Source organism: Arachis hypogaea, chromosome 8, assembly GCF_003086295.3.
Source record: "Arachis hypogaea cultivar Tifrunner chromosome 8, arahy.Tifrunner.gnm2.J5K5, whole genome shotgun sequence".
Classification (NCBI taxonomy): Eukaryota; Viridiplantae; Streptophyta; class Magnoliopsida; order Fabales; family Fabaceae; genus Arachis; species Arachis hypogaea.
In genome coordinates, this window is record NC_092043.1 from 5,554,595 (window position 1) to 5,574,358 (window position 19,764).

A 19,764-nucleotide genomic window follows, 5' to 3' on the forward strand; every position below is an offset into this window, starting at 1 on the left:
AAATAAAAAATTGATTAATCTAAATTCAAATATAAGAAAACATATTAACATTTCTTATAAAATTTCTGTTCGCGGTGTTTGCATTATGATCTATTTTTTTAATAATTATATTAGGTATAGATAAAAAAAATTAATTAATAAATTAATTATTAGTATAAAATATATATTAAAATGTAAAATATATTTTAAAAATTAATTAAATAATATATATTTATATAAAAATATATAATAATTTATTTTTTATATGTATATAGCGTACGGTATCAATTTAATATCGGATGAACCGCGTTATACTTCGGCACATCACCTCCACATTTGAAAATAAAAATGACGTTATCTTAACAAATCACTCCCCATGATTTCGTCCAAAAGTCGGCCACGAAGATCTCGGCTCAAACCGGCAATCTATTCAACACCAATCAAATCTATAAATCGAGTTCACGAGGATATTCCCAGTTTAGTTCGAGCTGTCAAGGACATCGGGTTAACACAAGGCTGAAGTATAGCTCGAAAGGAGTATCCTTGCCAGAACATTTGGTGCCCACCGTGGGCCCTGTCTTGCTTTTTAGTTTTTCGACCTAACGCTATCATATCTACTTTGTACTTTCTTTTCTTTTCAGAAGCTAAACCATGACGGACCATTCAGTGACTCCTCAGGCCAATTCTACCAATGCCGAACTCTTGGCTGCTAATGCTGTTCTACTAGCAGAAAACCAACGAATGGCCGAATTGTTAGCAACAATGCAAAACAATGGTGAAGAAAAGAACGCAATAAAAAGGTAAACACCAATCAACACAAGGAAAGTCAGTCAGAATCAAATGTGAAGACAGGGGCGACACTCCCAAAGCAGGAAGACGTCGGACTAATCCTTTTCGAAAGAAATAATGAGTTTTAAAATGCCTAAAAATTTTACACTTCCAATGACTTTAATACCATACAAGGGGATCATAGATCCTAAAGTCAATGTCACAAAATTTGAATACATGATGTTTCTCAATAGCGACTCCGATCCCATCTTATGCCGATCTTTTCTAACCTTTTTAGATGGATCTACTTTATTATGGTTTTCTAACTTGCCTGCAGGATCAATATCAAGCTTTGAAGAATTCGCCAAATTGTTGATAAACCACTTCGCAGCATCCAAAATCTACGTGCTAGATTCAGATTGCCTCACTACAATCAAGCAAGGACAACATGAGAGTTTGAAGGTCTACATGACACACTTCACGACGGTAGTCATGGAAATCCCAGAACTCAACCAGGAAGTACAACTGCACGCGATAAAAAGTGGCCTTCGACCTGGGAAATTCCAGGATGCAATAAGCCAAAAACATTGGAGGAGTTATGAGAAAAAGCAACCGAAAAAATTGAAATTGAAGAATTATGTGAAGCTCGAAGAACTGGCCATTACCTCGGAAGGAGGAGGAAAACCTACCAAATCTCAAAACAGAGATTCCAAAAAGCCTTTCAAGTTAACACCGAAGTTCAACTCATACACTAAGTTCAACACCAAAAGAGAGGACATCATCAAGGAAATACTACACAACAAACTAATCAAACCACCAAGCAAAGCAGGGACATACCAAGATCAGAAATATGTAGATAGAAGCAAGCATTGCGCATTTCACCAGAGGTATGGCCACACCACTGACGAGTGCATAATAGCCAAAGACTTATTGGAGAGGCTAGCGAGACAAGTCCTGCTGGATAAATACGTCACTTCCAGAAGCCAGAAAGAAACAAGGGACACTGACAAATTGAGCTATAGATCATACCACAAAGAAAAGGGAGCCTGGTATGGACCAGTTGAAACTCCTGCATCTAAAGGAACAATAAACTATATTTCAGGCGGCTTCGCAGGAGGAGAAGCAACCAGCACGGCCAGGAAAAGGAGTTACAGAACTATAATGACAGAAGGATCTCAGCAACAGACTCAAACCTCGGCAACAAATGCCTAAATCACTTTTGGTGCATCCGACCTAAAGTCGCAATGCCCAAATATGGACGATTTAGTGGTGATCTCAATACAAATGGGAGAATTAACAATAAAAAAGGTTCTACTCGACCCAGGGAGTAGTGCCGACGTCTTATTTTACTCCACCTTCAAGAAGATGCAACTCAGCGACAAAGCACTGCAACAATCACTCGGAGAGTTAATAGGATTCTCTGGGAAAAGGGTTCCCGTATCAGGTTATGTATGGTTGAGAACAACAATGGGGGATTCTCCGAACTCAAAAACCCTCGATATTCAATTCTTAGTAGTAGATTGTGCAAGCTCTTACAATGTCATCTTGGGACGCCCGTCCCTTAACTCCTTCGGAGCTATTGTCTCTACTATTCACCTTTGTGTTAAGTTTTCTGTGCAGGATAACATAATCGCAACAGTCCATGCCGATCACAAGGAGGCCAGGAAATGTTATAATGCGGGCTTAAAAGTCGCCTCAAAGGAGACCATTACAAGAATCCATTTTGTTTACAACTCGGAAAGCGTTCCAACTTTGGCTGAGCTAGATATGAGAGAAAGCAACAGTCACCCTGCCCCAAGGGACGACTTAGAAAAGGTATAACTCGGGAATCTAGACCAATTTACTAACATCGGCTCTATTTTCTTTGCAGGAACAAAATGAAATCCAATTGAGACATTAAAATCCAACACCGACCTATTTACATGGACACCAGCCGATATGCCAGGGATCGATCCGAACTTCATATGCCACAAGTTAGCAGTCAATTTTAACGCTCGACCTATAAGGCAAAAGAAACAAAACTTAGGTGCAGAAAGAAGAAATGCAGCAATAGAAGAAACACAGAAATTACTTGATGCAGGTTTCATTCAAGAACTTCGTTTCTTGTCATGGATAGAAAATGTCGTAATGGCTCGGAAAAGTGTTGTATGTACGTGGACTTTACAGACCTAAACAAGGCCTGTCCAAAGGATTCCTACCTGCTACCGAATATTGACAGGCTAGTAGATGGCTAGATGACAACTCAGGATATCAAGTGCTCAATTTCATGGATGCCTATTCTGGTTATAATCAGATACAAATGCACCCCGATGATGAAGAAAAAACAACATTTGTAACAGACCGAGGTAATTTTTGTTACAAAGTTATGCCTTTTTGACTAAAAAATGCAGGAGCAACCTATCAGAGACTGATGGACAAGGTCTTCAAAGATCAAATTGGCCGGAACATTGAAATATACGTGATGATTTGGATTTTTGACGGTTTAGAATTTCACTAATGAAATCTCGTTGTAAAGTATAGTTTATAAACCGAAGTATTTAAACCTCGGGTCGTCTCTCAAAGGACTTGCAGGGTAGTGTTCCTATTATTGGTTATGGACTTGTTTATTTTGGGGTTTTGGATGAGAAATATGAATAGTAAATGGTAAGAAAACTTTATTAACAAAATGGTCTTGGCAAAGTTTGGTTGTCAAGGGTCTTCATCATTATCACTAGCCACAAGTATGGTAGTTGCAAGGATTAATCCCACTTAGTCATCCTTAAATTAATTAACAAAGGAAAGTCAAGTGAGTTATATCCATCCTAGTCCATAAATCCTAACTTTCCACTAATTGGATTAATGAAGGCTAGAGTTAATGGCTATCAACTATCAATCAATTGGACACTAGTGACTCAAGAAATCCTAAGTTACCTTCTCAAGCCAAGAACATAAAATTCTAGTCTAACATTCTTCCAAGCATTTAATCAAACACTTGGAAGGCACAAAAGAAAAGTATAGTAAATCACAACAAGAATGAATTCTAACTACAATTGAATACAAAGAATTAACAACAACAATCAAGGAAATCACAATTATCATGAACTACCTCAAATTGCATTATTAAAAGAAAACAAAGAGAACAAGAGTATCTCAATTACAAAACCTAGAAACAAAATAAGAGAAATTACAACAAGAGAATAGGGATAGAGAGAAGAACCAAAGTGTAGCAATCATCAATTGAAGGTAGAAGTAGAAGGAGACTTGAATTAAACCTAGAACTATGAGATCCTAATCTAACCCTAATTCCTAATCCTAATTCTAGAGAGAAGAGAGAGCTTCTCTCTCTAACTCTAACTATTTCTAAAGCTAAACTATGACTAATGATCAAAAATATGAAAAGTATGTTCATTCCCCCTTCAATCCTTGGCTTAAATAGCATCAGAAATGAGTTAGATTGGGCCCACAAGGCTTCTAAAATCGCTGGCCACGTGTTGCATTAAGTGGGTCATGTGCCACCATCGGCGCGTCCGCGTACCGTGCGTGTGCGCGCCCCTATGCACGATGCAACTATGGCAAATCTTATATCGTTTCGAAGCTCCGGATGTCAGCTTTCCAACCCAACTAAAACCGCATCATTTGGACCTCTTTAGCTCAAGTTATGGTCATTTAAGTGCGAAGAGGTCAGGCTTGACAGCTTTTTAGTTCCATCATTTGTTCATGAGTTCTCCAACTTTACATGCTTTTTCTTCATTCCCTTGATCCAATCTTTGCCTCCTAAATCTGAAATCACTTAACAAACATATCAAGGCATCTAATGGAATCAAGGTAAATTATATTTAGCTATTTTAAGATCTAAAAAGCATGTTTTCACTCTTGAGCACAATTAAAGGAGAATATACAAAACCATGCTATTTTATTGAATAAATGTGGGTAAAAGGTTATAAAATCCCCTAAAATCAATACAAGATAAACCCTACAAATGGGGTTTATCAATACGTTGGCGACATGGTGGTCAAATCAAGCTCAGAATAATAGCATGAGGCCGATCTCAATGAAGTCTTCCAACAACTCCGAAAATACAATACAAGACTAAACCCAGAAAAATGTGCATTTGGAGTACATGAAGGCAAATTCCTTGGGTTCTTACAAACAAACAGGGGGATAGAAGCCAACCCCGACAAATGTTAAGCCATGATAAACATGTAATCACCTCGGTCAATTAAAGAAGTACAGCAACTCACAGGACGCTTAGCAGCTTTGTCCCGATTCTTACCTGCAGCAGCGGCCAAGTCATGTCACTTCTTCAACACATTAAGGAAGACCAAAAATTTTCTCTGGACAGACGAATGTGAAAAACCCTTTGTCAAATTCAAAAATCTCCTCGGTTCACCCACTATTCTCAAGAAGCCACAACAAGGTAAACCCCTTTTTGTATTTCTTTCAATTTCAACTAACACGGTTAGCTCCGGGCTTGTAACAGATACAGGAAAAGAACAACACCCAGTATACTTTGTGAGTAAAGTATTATAAAACGCTGAAACAAGGTACCTGACCATTGAAAAATTAGCATTTGATTTGGTCATCACAGCTCGGCGTCTGCGACACTATTTTCAAACATATCGAATAGTAGTTCGGACGGGACAACCCCTGCATCAAATATTAATGAAACCAGACCTAGCAGGGCAACTTAAAAAATGGGCAATAGAGCTCTCCAAATTCGACATCTCCTATGAATCACGAGGATCTCCCAAAATACAAGCTCTTGCCGACTTTATATTAAAATTCACCGACCTTGAAGAACAAAATCAAAACATGGGAGTTGTCTGTAGATGGTGCATCAAATGAAAGTGGATGTGGAGCAGAGATCCTACTAAAGGACAACTGTGGAGTCCAAGCTGAACAGTCAATCAAATTCCTATTTCAAGCAACCAATAACCAAGCCGAATATGAAGCACTCTTAGCAGGCCTCCAGTTGGCAAAAGAAGTAGAAGTAAAAGATCTAAAGGTATACTGTGACTCCCTACTTGTAGTACAACAGGTAACCGGTCAATTTCAGGTACGAGATTAGCTCCTAGATATGTATCTAACTTCAGTAAAAAATATGATACAGTATTTTCAAAATTTTGAAATATCACATATACCCAGAGAACAAAACTGTAGAGCCGATATTTTATCTAAATTAGCTACATACATGGTAACTGATTTGGTAGATAAATTATATCACCTCACACTAACAGAACCAAGTTTAGAAATCAAATCTGCCGTAAGTATATCACAAGAAAAAGACTGGCAAAGCCCATTCATTCGCTATTTAAGAACCAGGGCAATACCAGAGGAAGAAAATCTAAGATCATTCAGATATAAAGCGAACCATTACACCATGATGGGAACTGACCTATACAAACGGGGTATCTCTAGGCCACTACTAAAATGCCTCGGCCAAGAAGATGCAGCAAATGCAATTACCGAAGTCCATGATGGTTTCTGTGGACACCACACCGGAGGTAGGAGCTTAGTCACAACAATCCTACGAGCAGGCTATTATTGGCCGACATTAAGAAAAGACTGCAGAAATAGCGTACAAAAGTGTGATGCATGTCAAAAATGCGCATCGCTCATCCACAGCCCGGCGAGATTGTTACACACCTCAGATGTCAACTGCCCATTTTACAAATGGGGCATGGATATACTCGGACCATTCCCAGTCTCACCAGGACAGGTAAAGTTCCTTTTGGTAGCCATTGACTACTTCACAAAATGGATATAAGCGCAACCACTTGTGAAAATAACATCGGAGAAGGTACAAAATTTTATTTGGAAATCAATTATATGTAGATTCAGTTTACCTAGAGAAATCGTCTCCGATAACGGTAAGCAATTCACTGATAAGAAAATTGATTCATACTTAACTGATCTACATATCAAACACCATTTTTCATCCGTTGATCGAGCACCCACAACGTAATGGGCTCGTAGAGTCAGCTAACAAAGTTATTTTGCAGGCCTCAAAAAAGAAACTAAGAGATGCTAAAGGACGTTGGGAAAAACTCATACCAGAAGTACTGTGGAGATATAAAACAACACCGTAGTCTACAACAAAAGAAAGCCCGTTCCGACTAGTTTACAGAACAGATTGCATGATTCCCATTGAAGTCAGTCAAGGATCTACTCGGACTGAGCACTTTGATGAATAGGCCAACACGGAAGCAAGATCAGCGGAGCTAGATCTAATAGAAGAAGAGCGATGCTTAACAGAGCTCAGACAAAGAGCCATGCAGGAAGCTATGCAAAAGCAATATAACAAGAAAGTACGATCGAGAACTCTAAGAGAAGGGGACTTGGTGCTAAGACAAATCGAAGAAGTTCGGAAACTACCAGGACATGGATAACTAGCTGCTAATTGGGAAAGCCCCTTCTGAGTCTCCAAAGTTGTCGGAAGAGGAGCATACTCACTCGAAACTTTGGAAGGAACAGCTCTCCCCAACACTTCGAATATTTCATCTCTAAAGATCTATCATAGTTAACATCTTATTGTAAAAAGTGAAGTTGCCAGGTACTCTTTTTCTTGGTTCGGGTTTTTTCCCTAAGGAGGATTTTACTCAGACAGATTTTAACGAAGCTGACCACTCCACACCTCTCAAACAACCAAAAGGTCTTTTTTCACACAATAATCCAATCACTTCTTTCTTTCCGATTACTATACTAAACTTTCCTTTAGCAATATTAAACCAATGAAATACAAAGTTGGAAATCGCAAATTTATATGCATACAGCAACCATTCAGAATATTCACAAAAAAGTCAAAACCGACAAAACATGTCAGCAAAACAGTTACAAACAAACAACTATCTTAATAATCGGCTACCAAATAACAGTACCCAACAAACATACTATGAATTTTCAAAATTACAAATATTAAAATTCTTCAGGAGGGGGAGGAATATTGTCAGCATGACCTTCGCCGAGCTCATCTTCCACAAGCTGACCTCCAATCACAATCTTTGTCACATCAAGCTTTCCGACGTCAAACTCGGGAGAAAACAGAGCAACATGGCTAACAGCACGATCAAATCCCACAGCAAACATCTCAAGACCCTCATCCTCAAGCTCATGAATCCGAGATGTCATTTCACCTTTTTTCTTGTCATTCTCCTTAATCTCTGCCTAGAGAAGACGGATCTGATCTTGGAGTTTAACAATTTCTTCCTCCCACTTTTCATCTTTGCGGTTACGTCAACAATGACGTCATCTCTCTCCTTTAAGGTTTTTTCCAAGCTAACCACCTTGTCCACAGCAATCTGCTGCTCCGCTCCCAACAACTCGGTCGCACGACCAACGCATAACAAACACGAAGCAACGATCTACATAACAACTAATCAATGACAATTCCAGATATAAAACATATAACAAAATGAAAGACCCGCTGACCTGGATAAATTTTTCCATTCTTTCTACTCCAGTCCTTCGAGTCCTCCGCATATCTCTAGGATAATGGGAAACTCGGTCAGCCAGCTCACCAATAGGAAATTGGTTGCTCCAAAGAGACTAAGGATTCACTCCGTCAATAAACCCATGCAGCCTTTTCTATTTCTCAAAGACCGACCTCTCACCAGCAATAGCTTCCATACCTTCCTCGGATATGACCTCCAAAGACTTGTCCGACTCATCTCTCCTCATCTTTAAAGATACAGAATGCTGAGCAGCAGAATGCGGAGCATCCCCACCAGTTTCTTTCACCAACCCAGAACCACTACCGACCTTTTTATTTTTCCGACTCAGATAGGACTAAAGCCGAGAAGTGTTCAGATGAGGAACTCACCCGCCTACAAGAAACAACAAAAAAACATCAGAAATTAGAAATTATCAAAACTAAAAACACAAGATTATGATTACCTATATACGCTTTCAACCCCTCCTTATCATTCTCCCTTTCAAAATGCAACATATCCGGAATGGATAAGCATTTTCCAGTAGAAAAATTTTCTATGAGAAAATCTAAAAAAAGGTCCTCTTCCTCACTCCTCTCATCAGTCTCAAGAATCTGTATTGGCTCCGAACACTAATACAGAAGATATTTCTCTATTAGTTCATCTAAATAAAAGGGATACTCGGTCTCCAAAGATCGAACTTTTACGAACAAAGACTTGAAGCTCTTAAATGAAGACTTGTATAAAAGAAAAATAGAGCATCCAGAGAAACTACTAAGGAAAACCCAAAGACCCTTCCGCACCCCCTTTGAGTGAAATAAAGAAAATAAAACATTAAGAGAACATGAAAACTCGAGAAAAAATCCATCAAGCACTCGTACGCATGCAGGAACTCCCCAGGAATTAGGGTGAAATTAAGACGGAGCACAATTAAGCTGCGTCAGGACTTTGCACTCAAAATCAGGAAAGGCTAATTTCACATGGAACTCGGTGAAATAAGGAATATACATATAAAAATACTCCCAATCACCTCTCCTTTCGCAGACCCTCTCCTCACTAGTACAAGGGAGGAGCTCAATGCAAACTCCCGACCCCTCCCTAATAGGCTTTAGAGCTCTTAGCTCACGAAGCGACTTGGCATCACAATACGACGCCGCTCGAGTTTTTACATTAATGTGAACCCAATGATAGGAATTCTGCTTATTCACTTCAACTACTTTAACTTTGTTTTTTTCCTTTTTTTTAACCATCTTTTTAAAAGAGACTGAGTCAAAGAAAGGAACAAGAAGAGGGAAGACAAACTTTTTGAAGATATGTCCTTTTTCAATTAAGCAAAAGTAGCTCCAAGTCGAGCGTTGTGTTTCTTCCCAATAAGAAAATGAAGAAAATATTTAATTACAATCCACTAATTTATTGGGAAGTTAACAACTGAAATTGTTCATATGCCCAAGGTAAACAATCTGTATCCCAACAGGCCAAGTAAATTATTTCAGCCCAATTAACAAGGTAAATAAGTATTCAAAACTTATCTTTCTTTTTTTTAACCCGTTACGCATTTAAATAAAAATCATAAAACCCAAGCTTGAAGTAGTAGCAATGCATATTGAGTTTGGGGGCTACATACTTGCCATTAAAAGACCGAGGTATAACTAGATAAGATAAGCTCAACTTGCTAAAGCTGTACTTTTCAAGTCAAGCTTGGGGGCTGTGTATAGTATCAGTCTAACATCGGATGAACTGCGTTATACCTCGGCACGTCACCCCACATTCGAAAATAAAATGACGTTATCTTAATAAACCACTTCCCATGATCTTGTTTAAAAGTCGGCCACGAAGTTCTCGGCTCAAACTGACGACCCATTCAACACCAATTAAATCTATAAATCGAGCATAAGGTCGACTAAGGTCGGCAGATCATCCGACATATAATCCGTTGATCATATACTCTTTTTGATAAGTAATTTTTTACTGACTTGAGTATCGGAGTCCTTTTTGTAGGTACCACGCTCGGGTCCGAATTCATGAGGGTATTCCCATTTTAGATCGAACTATCAAGGACACCGAATTAACACAAAACTAAAATATAGCTCGAAAAAGGTATCCTTACCATAACATATAGTATTTTTATTTTCTAATATAGTAATAATTGTCAGCTAGAATATTTCATACATATATAATTTTAGAAAAATAAAGAATTACTTTAATTAATAATATTAATAAATATTTTTTATTATAAAATCTTTTTTAAAAGACATAAAATCATTTTAAAAAAAAAAACCATAATTTTTATGCCGTTAATATTAACTGTTTTTGTATATTATCTATATAGTATTATTCTATAATCTATACATTAAATGTCCTTGTTAATCTGAAGACACACTAGTAGAAATTGATATTTGATTTATTAGCTGTACACCATTCCAACAAATTAGAAAACAAAGGCAAAACAAAATCAATTTGTATTCAGGTGGCCAGTTGGATTTCTCATTGCCCATTATATGAAGATCAGAGAAGGTGATAAGCGACGTTTGACTAAAACCTCAAGCGGTGTGGTTTTGATGATTGTGAGGCCAAACGTCGCACTCATATCAACAGGAGCATCTGAGGGAGTTGTGACCTCAAATGCATGCAAGAATGCAGCTAATGCCAATTTCGTCATTTGAAGCCCAAATGACGCACCGGGGCACACCCTTCTTCCGCCGCCAAACGGAAGAAGCTCGAAATGCTGACCCTTCACATCCACATCTTTGTGTGCGCTTAGAAACCTCTCTGGCTTAAATTCCATTGGATCTGACCATACGCGAGGGTCTCTGTGAAGCTTCCAAAGGTTCAAGAACATTCGAGTACCTGCTTTGATATGATAACCCCCTAAGCTACAATCCTCTGTGAATTCACGAGGTCCTGATAGTGGTCCAGCGGGGTACAATCGCATCGATTCTTTGACCACAGTTTCAAGGTATGTTAGTTTGTTAACATCTGATTCCTTCACCACTCTTTCTTTTCCTACCTTCTCGTCTAGCTCGTCTTGAACTTTCTTTAGAATGTGGCGATGATTTAGCAGTAACGAAAGTGTCCATGTCATGGTAACTGTTGTTGTATCAGTTGCCGCTGAAATTATCATCTGCAAATAATGCAAGAGAGTTAATTACCATTATCTTTAACAAATAAAAACCATCATTAAATTTCTTCTAAACTACAATGGAGCATACCAAACAAGTGGCTTTGATAACAGTGTCAAGATGACAACCGCGATGACAACCGTTAAGATGAGCGCTATCAAGAACAGAAAGCAGGACGTCAATGAAGTCTTGCTCTATTGAGTTCTCACTCTCATGATCATCAGAGTCTCTTCTTCTTCTTCTCCGATGCTCTTCCAACCATTCGGACACGATCTCGTCCATCTCTTTAGCGGTCTTCTTCATCTCTTTCACTTGGCCACCAAGATCAAGCCACCCAAGACCGGGAATGGCGTCCCCAATCACAACCACCCCCATCAGGCGAAAGAACTCCCTGAACGCCCTCCTGATCCTCCGGACTTCTCGTTCCTCATCTTCGCTTCTTGCTCTATATCTCTTCCCGGCAACCATTCTCAGAACAACGTTGAGGTTCAAACCCCCCAGCCACTTCTTCATCTCCACCATCAAATCACCATCTCGTTTCTCTGCACATTTTCTGTACAACTCTTTCACCGAAGCCTCCACCTCTGAATCTCTAACACGTCGAAGCATCTCGAACCGACGAGTGGAGAGTAACTCTGAAGTGGTTATCTTACGCATCTCGCGCCATAAATCACCATACGGAGCGAACCCAAAGTTGACATAGTCGTGTGCCAGAATCTTTGCGGCAGTGAACTTGGGACGAGAAGAGACAACGACATCGAGGGTCGTGAAACACTCCCTGGCTAGCTCCCAAGAACTCACAACCACGGCATTGTGAACACCAATTCGGATGCTGAATATTGGTCCATACTTGTCTGCTAAGTTTCCCAGGGTCACGTACGGTTGCTTCCCTGATGAACCACCTAGGAGGTGAAGGTGACCGATCAACGGCCACCCACCATCTGCCATCGGTGGCCTGCGGCGGTCATCACGTGGTGCTGCTCTCTTGGTCAAGTACAAGTAGCAAGAAACTATTAGTATGACGACAACTATGGCGTGGATCATGATGAGACCTGTTTTGGCGCACACGACTAATACAGGGTGGAGTTCTCTTGATTTCACAAAGATTATGAAAATTATATATAAAACATATAAATATGACTACTTTTCCTCTGTTTGGGTGGTGGGAAAAATCTAGTTAGCCTTATAAAAAAAAAAAATACATCAGAATTTGTCGTAGCTGCCTTTCTTGATTAATTTGAGGTAGCTGCGTTTCTTGATTGCTTAGCTGCCTTTATTAAAAAAGTTGCTCTTTGATTAAGGAAAACTTTTCTTGCATATACTTATGGAAATGAAAGTTTCCACAAACTAGCGTTTCTACTTTCATTGGATATTAATCGATAGGAACAAACATTTTTCAACACTATCTTATCTTTAGCAGTAACGTTCATGTGCCTCTTTAGTTCCAAGATACGGTGATATTATTTGTATATTAAAATTAACTACTAAAATTAGTTATTAGTATAAAATATATATTAAAATATAAATATATATTAAAAATAAATTAAATTATATATTTATATATAAATATATTAATAATTAATTTTAATAATTAATTTTTTATATGAATAATATTTTTGATATATATATTTTTATTTTTAATTAAATTTTTATATATTTTTTAATTAAATTCTTATATTATATCAAATTTAATAATTAAGTCTTTATTAACAGAAAATGTTAAAATATTTATGTGGCTGGGAGATGGCACCAGTAGTGTCATTGGAGTAGCAGTAATAACATCATCAATACCTCAAACTTCCGCGATATACATGAAATTGATACTTAATTATTATTTGAGATTAACAAAAAATTTCCAAAATCTGAACCTTAGCAACATGAAAAAATAAAATAAAAAAACAAACAAACTAATAATAATATCATTTTCGGCCAACTCCAACACTTACGACAATAATGAATTCAATTATTTTATCGATTTTTAGTAAATTGAAAGTGGTTTGATATCTAATATTTGAGAATGAAACTTACTCCTATTTGTGAGTACCAGTTTTTTCAAAGTGTATCAAAGACCTTTTAATAGAAGAAAAACTATAAAGAAATATGAAAACAGTAAATAAAAGATTTTGAAAATAAATTGACTGAACTAAAAATGATTTGTATTGAATTTAAATAAAACAATAAAATGTCTTCGATAATTAAGATTGATGAACCATTAATTTATCACTTATTTTGGACCGAATCGAGTGGATTTTATCAGCTTTACTCATACTTATCCATATAATTTGCATCTTTTTAAGTTTCCTTTTGAATTTTGTGCTACAATTGAAAATATGCTTCGTAGGCCTTTAAATTACTAATTTTTAATAATCTTTTATTATCATTCGATGTCGTGATGCGTTTGTTAAGTGATTTCAGGGTTTATAGGGCAGGAATAGTTTAGAGGATGGAAAGGAAGCATGCTAAAGAGGAAGGAACACAAGAAATTGAAGTTTTGAGAAGCCAGTACCGACGCGTACGCGTGGCTAATGCGTACGCGTGACTAGGAGCGTCGTCCACTGACGCGTATGCGTGACTGAAGCGTACGCGTGGCCAGTGCAGAGTTCAAACGACGCGTATGCGTGACGAGCGTCACGTGCTGTAATAAAATAAAAAAACTGGGGGCGATTTCTGGGCTACTTTTGGCCCAGTTTCAAGCCCGAAAAGAAAGACAAGAGGCTAGGGAGTGGAGAGGCCAAGGAATTCAATCATTTATTCATTCACACACTTTAGTTTTAGATAAATATAGAATTCTAGAGAGAGGCTCTCTCCTCTCTCTAGGTTTCAGGGTTTCTTCTTTTATTTTTAATTTCATCTAGGTTTAGGTCCTACTTGTCATCTTGATTCAAGTTCCTCTTTTAATTCCTGGTTATTACCTCTTTGCTTTCTTAGTTTTATATGTTGTTTCCCTTACCTTGTTTCTTTATTGTTCATGACTTCTTGTTGATTCCAATTTCCTTTTTATGCACTTTGACGTATTTTATGTTTATTGTCGCTTTCTTTAATTTGTTGTTATTGTTTTCTTGCAATTGTTAGTTTTAGATTTTACTATTTTTTGTTAATTTTCTATGTTTTTATTTTGTACCTTCCAAGTGTTTTATAAAATGCTTGGTTGGATTTTAAAATAGATTTTTGTATTCTTGGCTTGGATTGAGTAATTTGGAGACTCTTGAATTGTCAAAGTCTCTTGTTGATTGGTGATTGAAAGTTGCTAGTTGGCTTGAGTTTTACTAAATCTAGTCTTTGATTAGGACTTGTAAACTTAAGTTGATTTTGCTCACTTGACTTTCCTTCAATTGTTAGAGGTTAACTAAGTGAGAGCAAAAGGTAATTACCATCACAATTGACGATGATAATGAGGATAGGAATTCCAATTCTCAACCCTTACTAGACCTTTCTTAGTTGTTAGTTTATTTTCTTGTTATTTACATTCCTTGTTCATCATTCAAAAACCCGAAAAATACTTTCCCATAACCAATAATAAGTACACTTCCCTGCAATTCCTTTGAGAGACGCTCCAACGTTTAAATACTTCGATTATTTTTATTGGTTTGCATTGTGACAAACAAATTAAACGTTGACCAAGGATTATTTGTCAGTTTAGAACTATACTTGCAACACGATTTTATTGAGAAATTCTTTACCGACAATAATCCTCCGTCAAAGATCAAGGGACTTTGAATTCGAAAATAAAAATACTAGGAATGTAAATTGGACAAGAATGTTAAATGTTGCTTGAAAGATAAATTTGCAAGAAAGGTAATGTTTTCAGAAAAATGTAAATGAAAAGTTTACAAGTGGAAAGAACCCTACAGAAATTTGACTCGGAGCAGACTCAGAAATTTGTTGGGATGTGAGTGTGCGTGAGCAATTTCTGAAGCAAAGTTTCAATCCTTGCACCTTCGAGCCTTCTTCTATTTATAAAAATCTTCAACCAATCAAATTGAAGTGTAACTCCCACATTCATTAATTCATAGGTAACCGTTCCCGCTTCTTTTGCTAGACAAAAAATAACGTTGATAAGAAACAACCCTAAAACCTTTAGTCCTTCGATTCAGCATCTCGATCAACTTGCTGTCTGATGGTGTTTTTGTGGAAAAATAAATTTCCAACACACAAATCCAACCGGCAAGTGTACCGGGTCGCATCAAGTAGTAATAACTCACTTAGAGTGAGGTCGATCCCACAGGGATTGATGGATCAAGCAACTTTAGTGGGTGATTAGTTTAGTCAAGCTAACATTGAAGTGAATTTGGATGAAGTGTAACCAACAGAAATTAAATAGCAAGGAAAATTAAAGTGCAGAAAGTAAAATTGCAGGAAACTTAAAGAACAAGAAAGTAAAATTGCAAGAATCTTAAATTGCAAGAAAAGTAAATTGCATTAAATGTAAAAGGGGGAGTGGGTGCTGGAAATTAAAGGATGCAATAAAGCAAGCAAATGAAAATTTAAATTGCAGGCAGAATAAAAGGATTTTGGGAGCTGGGATTCAAGAAATCAAACAAGAAATTGTAAATGGCAATCAAACAGAGAAGTAAAAGATGTAGTAACTTGCAACCGATCTCAAACAGAAAGCAGAATTGCTTGAAGAAGCAACAGAAATTAAATTCAACTCAGTTGCAAAATAAAATTGAAGATCTCAGGGAATCAAAGAGATTAGAAAACAAGTCTAGATCTCAATCCCTTCCTTGATCCAACAGCAAACAAGATGCAGGAAAATTAAAGATGAAAGCAGTAAGAGAACTTTGATTCAAATTTCAATTCACTTGAAAGTTGCAGAAGAAGAACAAGAGAAATCTTAGACCAAGAGGGAAACAGAATTCCTTCACTCTCAATCCCAGATTTAAGACAGAAGAAAAATAAAGGAAAGAGCCCTCCTACAAAGATGGAATTGATGCCTTTATATAGGCTTTACAAAGTGAAAATTAAAACAAATTACAATTAAAATGAAAATCCTAATCTAATTGATCCATGTGCCTTTGAGTGATGATGTGGGCTTTTCTTGCTTTGGATTTGAGGAGAAATGGGTTTGGTTGGCCTTGATTCAATTTGGAGAGGAATTGAATTAAAATGGAATTTTGGTTGAATTTTGGCCCATGATAAGTCACTCCCAGGAGGCTGCCCTGCCCTTGTGGAGGGCAGGGCAGAAAATTGAAGCTTGGTGCGTGGATTTGGTGCGGCGTGGTGCGTGAGAGGCTGCCCTGCCCGTGCCAAGGGCAGGGCAGGAAAGGTTTGGTGCGCCAGAATTGTGTTGGTGCGCACGTTGATGCTTGCCGTGCTAAGTTGTGTGCGCGTTGGTGCTTCTTGGTGCTGCCAGGAATTGAGCTTGGTGCTTAGGATGCTGCCCTGCCCTTGTGGAGGGCAGGGCAATGTTGCCTTGGTGCACCACTTCCTTGACCGTGTGTCTCCCTCTTCGAGCCTTGGTGGAAGCATTTTGGTTTATTTTCGCTTGTTTTTGGCCCTTAAAGATGCCTCTCGTCCCTACCTCAATTGTGCACCAAATATGGATTGCTATATATCGTTGGAAAGCTCTGAATGTCAGCTTTCCAACGCAACTAGAAGCACATCAATCGGACGTCTGTAGCTCAAGTTATAGCCCTTTGAAGTAGGTATGGTCATGCTGTTTGCGCCCAGATTTTACCTTAGCGAAATTCTTGCTTCCAACCACACTTTTCATCATAATTCTGCCCTGCCCTTGGCAAGGGCAGGATCGTGTGCGTGCTGGCTGCTTCCTCTTTGATTTTGTCATGGGCCACGCTTTTAAAAGCGTGGCCTAAGGCTCCAAAGTGTGCTCCAACTTCAAAGTGTGTCCCAAAGCTCTTTTTTTCTCCTTTTTTGTGCTTCTTTGCTTCTTTTTCTTCTTTTTTTTCCTACAAGATTTATAAAATTGAAAGATCAAGAAAATATATCATTTAAGCACAAAAGCATTCAATATTTAAGCACAAATCATTAATTTCTTGTATGAAAAAGCATAGAAAATGGGTATATGATGACTTGTCATCACTGTCCGATCACAACAAACTTCTGCTCAAACTTTTTTACCATACCTTTCGATATTATCTTTCCTTCGAAAACACACACTTATTGGCTCTTCGAGTCCTCTCCTCTTCGAAATAAATTATTTTCGACTAACAAATTGCCCCCTAGGATTAATGTGTTATTCTCGATGTCATCTTGAGAAAAACGCTTAATCCTAACATGCTCTTATTATATCATCATAAGGCATTAATTAATCATAAGTGAAATTTACTTTTCTTCATTTACCCATATCTATCCGACACGTTTCCCCTTATCTTCAACTTCTCTCTCCACCACTTCGCCTTCTCTAGGAAGTTACCCAATTTCAATATTTGAACTTCCTCATACGAAATGGCAAAACAACTTTTTACTTGTTGAATTGAATTTCTTGCCATCATTTCACCTTCTAAACTTCTATCCTCACAACTTTGTCTCATCCTTTTCTCCGAATTCTCTGCCCAATCCGTCTGTAACTAAACTTCACCATCATCAATTTCTTACCTTTATACATCAATGACTTCTTCTTCGACTCACAACACTCCTACTGCTGATAAATCGCTATTTTACAGTTTATCTTGTACTTAATTTAGTGGATTTTATCCATTATTCTCACAGTTATTCATTGAATTTGCATGTTTTACATTTTCCTTCCTAATTTTGTGCTATGATTGAAAACATGCTTCTTTGGCCCTAAATTTGCTAATTTTAATCCTCTCTTATTACCATTCGATGCCTTGATATGTGTGTTAAGTGATTTCAGGGTTTACACTGCAGGAATGACTTAGAGGATGAAAAGAAAGCATGCAAAAGTGGAAGGAATACAAGAAATTGAAGGAATTACAAAGCTATCAAGCCTGGCCTCTTCATACTAAATCAGACATAACTTGAGCTACATAGGTCCAAATGAGGCGGTTCCAGTTGCATTAGAAAGAGATAAACCCCGATTTTGTGGTTTATCTTGTGCTTAATTTGGGGGATTTTATCACCTTTTCTCACATTTATTCAATGAAATAGCATGGTTTTGCAATTCTCCCTTGATTTGTGCTTAAATGTAAAAACATGCTTTTTAGGCCCTAAAATAGCTAAATTTAATTCACTTTAATTCCATTCGATGCCTTGATATGTTTGTTGAGTGATCTGAGGTTCATAAGGCAAGTATTGGATGGAAGAAGTGAGGAGAAAAGCATGCAAAGTGGGAGAACTCATGAAGAAATGAAGAAACCGTAAAGCTGTCAAGTCTGACCTCTTCGCACTCAATCGACCATAACTTGAGCTATAAAGGTCCAAATGAGACGGTTCCAGTTGCGTTGGAAAGCTAACATCCGGGACTTCAAAATGATATAAAATTTACCATATGTTACTTCGCGTATAGGGGCGCGCACGCGCCATGTACGCGTGTACGCCGATGCTGCTCGTGGCCCACTAAAGTGAAATCGCCCCCAGCGATTTCTGAAGCACTTTAGGCCCAACCCAACTCATTTCTAATGCTATTTCATGCAAAATTCAAGCTTGGACAAGGAGGGAGCAATTGTTTGTAGCATTAGCATCATGTAGTATAATTTCTAGAGAGAGAAGCTCCCTATTCTCTCTAGAATTAGGTTAGGTTAATCCATCTTAGATCTAGGTTCAATCTCATCTTTTCATCTTGTTTCCTTTATGATTTCTTGTTCCTACTACTCTATTTTTCTTAGTTCTCTTGTCAATTTTACTTTTATATCTCTTATATGTTCATGAACTCTCATGTTGGATTTGGATTTTCTTTTAATGAAATTTAATGTTGATGTTTCTTTTATTGATGATTTGAGTTGTTGATTTATTTTTCTTGCAATTTGTAGTTGGTAGATTTTACTATTCTTGTACATTTACCATGCTTTCCATTTGTACCACCAAGTGTTTGACAAAATGCTTGGTTGGGCTTTAGAGTAGATTTTGAGCATTCTTGGCTTGGAAAGAGTAAATAGGTGATCTTGAGTCATGAATACCCAACTAATATTGGTAATCTAGAGTTGTTAGTTAATATGATTTTCATTAACTCTAATCTTTTGCTAATTATATTAGTAAGTTGATTAGTACATTTGGATTGAGGTTAACTAGTCTTGTTTGACTTTCTCTCATGGAAGATAACTTACACATTCTTCCAATGTTGGAGATGACGAAATAAGAAAAATTCTTGTTTATTATTGTGATATGATTGATTAGTCTTATTTGACTTTCTCCCTATTTGTTGGAGTTGACTAGATAAGACGAATTAATCATTGTTTGACTAGGATAAAAAGCCTATGATCTCAAACCTTGCCATGAATATCCCTCTTTATTACTTGCTTTCTTTAATTGCTTGTTTGATTTACTCTTCTTGCCATTTTATAAACAAAACCCATTGATCCCCGTAGTCAATAATTGAGCACTTCATTGCAATTCCTTGTGAGACGACCCGGAGT

The 19,764-nt window shown here is 37.5% G+C and overlaps 2 protein-coding genes and 1 long non-coding RNA gene across 3 annotated transcripts; 2 read left to right on the forward strand and 1 right to left on the reverse strand.

Annotated features, from left to right (window-relative positions):
• Positions 1–630: 630 nt before the first annotated feature.
• On the forward strand, positions 631–1,959 carry LOC112704920 (uncharacterized). Its single transcript, XM_025755783.1, has 2 exons — positions 631–754; positions 1,085–1,959. The coding sequence occupies exons 1-2, from the start codon at positions 631–633 to the stop codon at positions 1,957–1,959; spliced, it is 999 nt and encodes a 332-aa protein (XP_025611568.1).
• An 8,574-nt stretch (positions 1,960–10,533) lies between these two features.
• On the reverse strand, positions 10,534–12,702 carry LOC112705793 (cytochrome P450 CYP82D47). The gene is made up of 2 exons (XM_025756758.3): positions 11,363–12,702; positions 10,534–11,274 (listed from the first exon to the last, which is right to left on the reverse strand). Exons 1-2 carry the CDS (start codon positions 12,314–12,316, stop codon positions 10,648–10,650), a joined length of 1,581 nt encoding a protein of 526 aa, XP_025612543.1. The 5' UTR covers positions 12,317–12,702; the 3' UTR covers positions 10,534–10,647.
• Positions 10,906–14,313, forward strand: LOC140174895 (uncharacterized). The gene is made up of 2 exons (XR_011865007.1): positions 10,906–11,109; positions 13,688–14,313. It is a non-coding gene; the product is annotated as an uncharacterized lncRNA (long non-coding RNA).
• Positions 14,314–19,764: the final 5,451 nt, after the last annotated feature.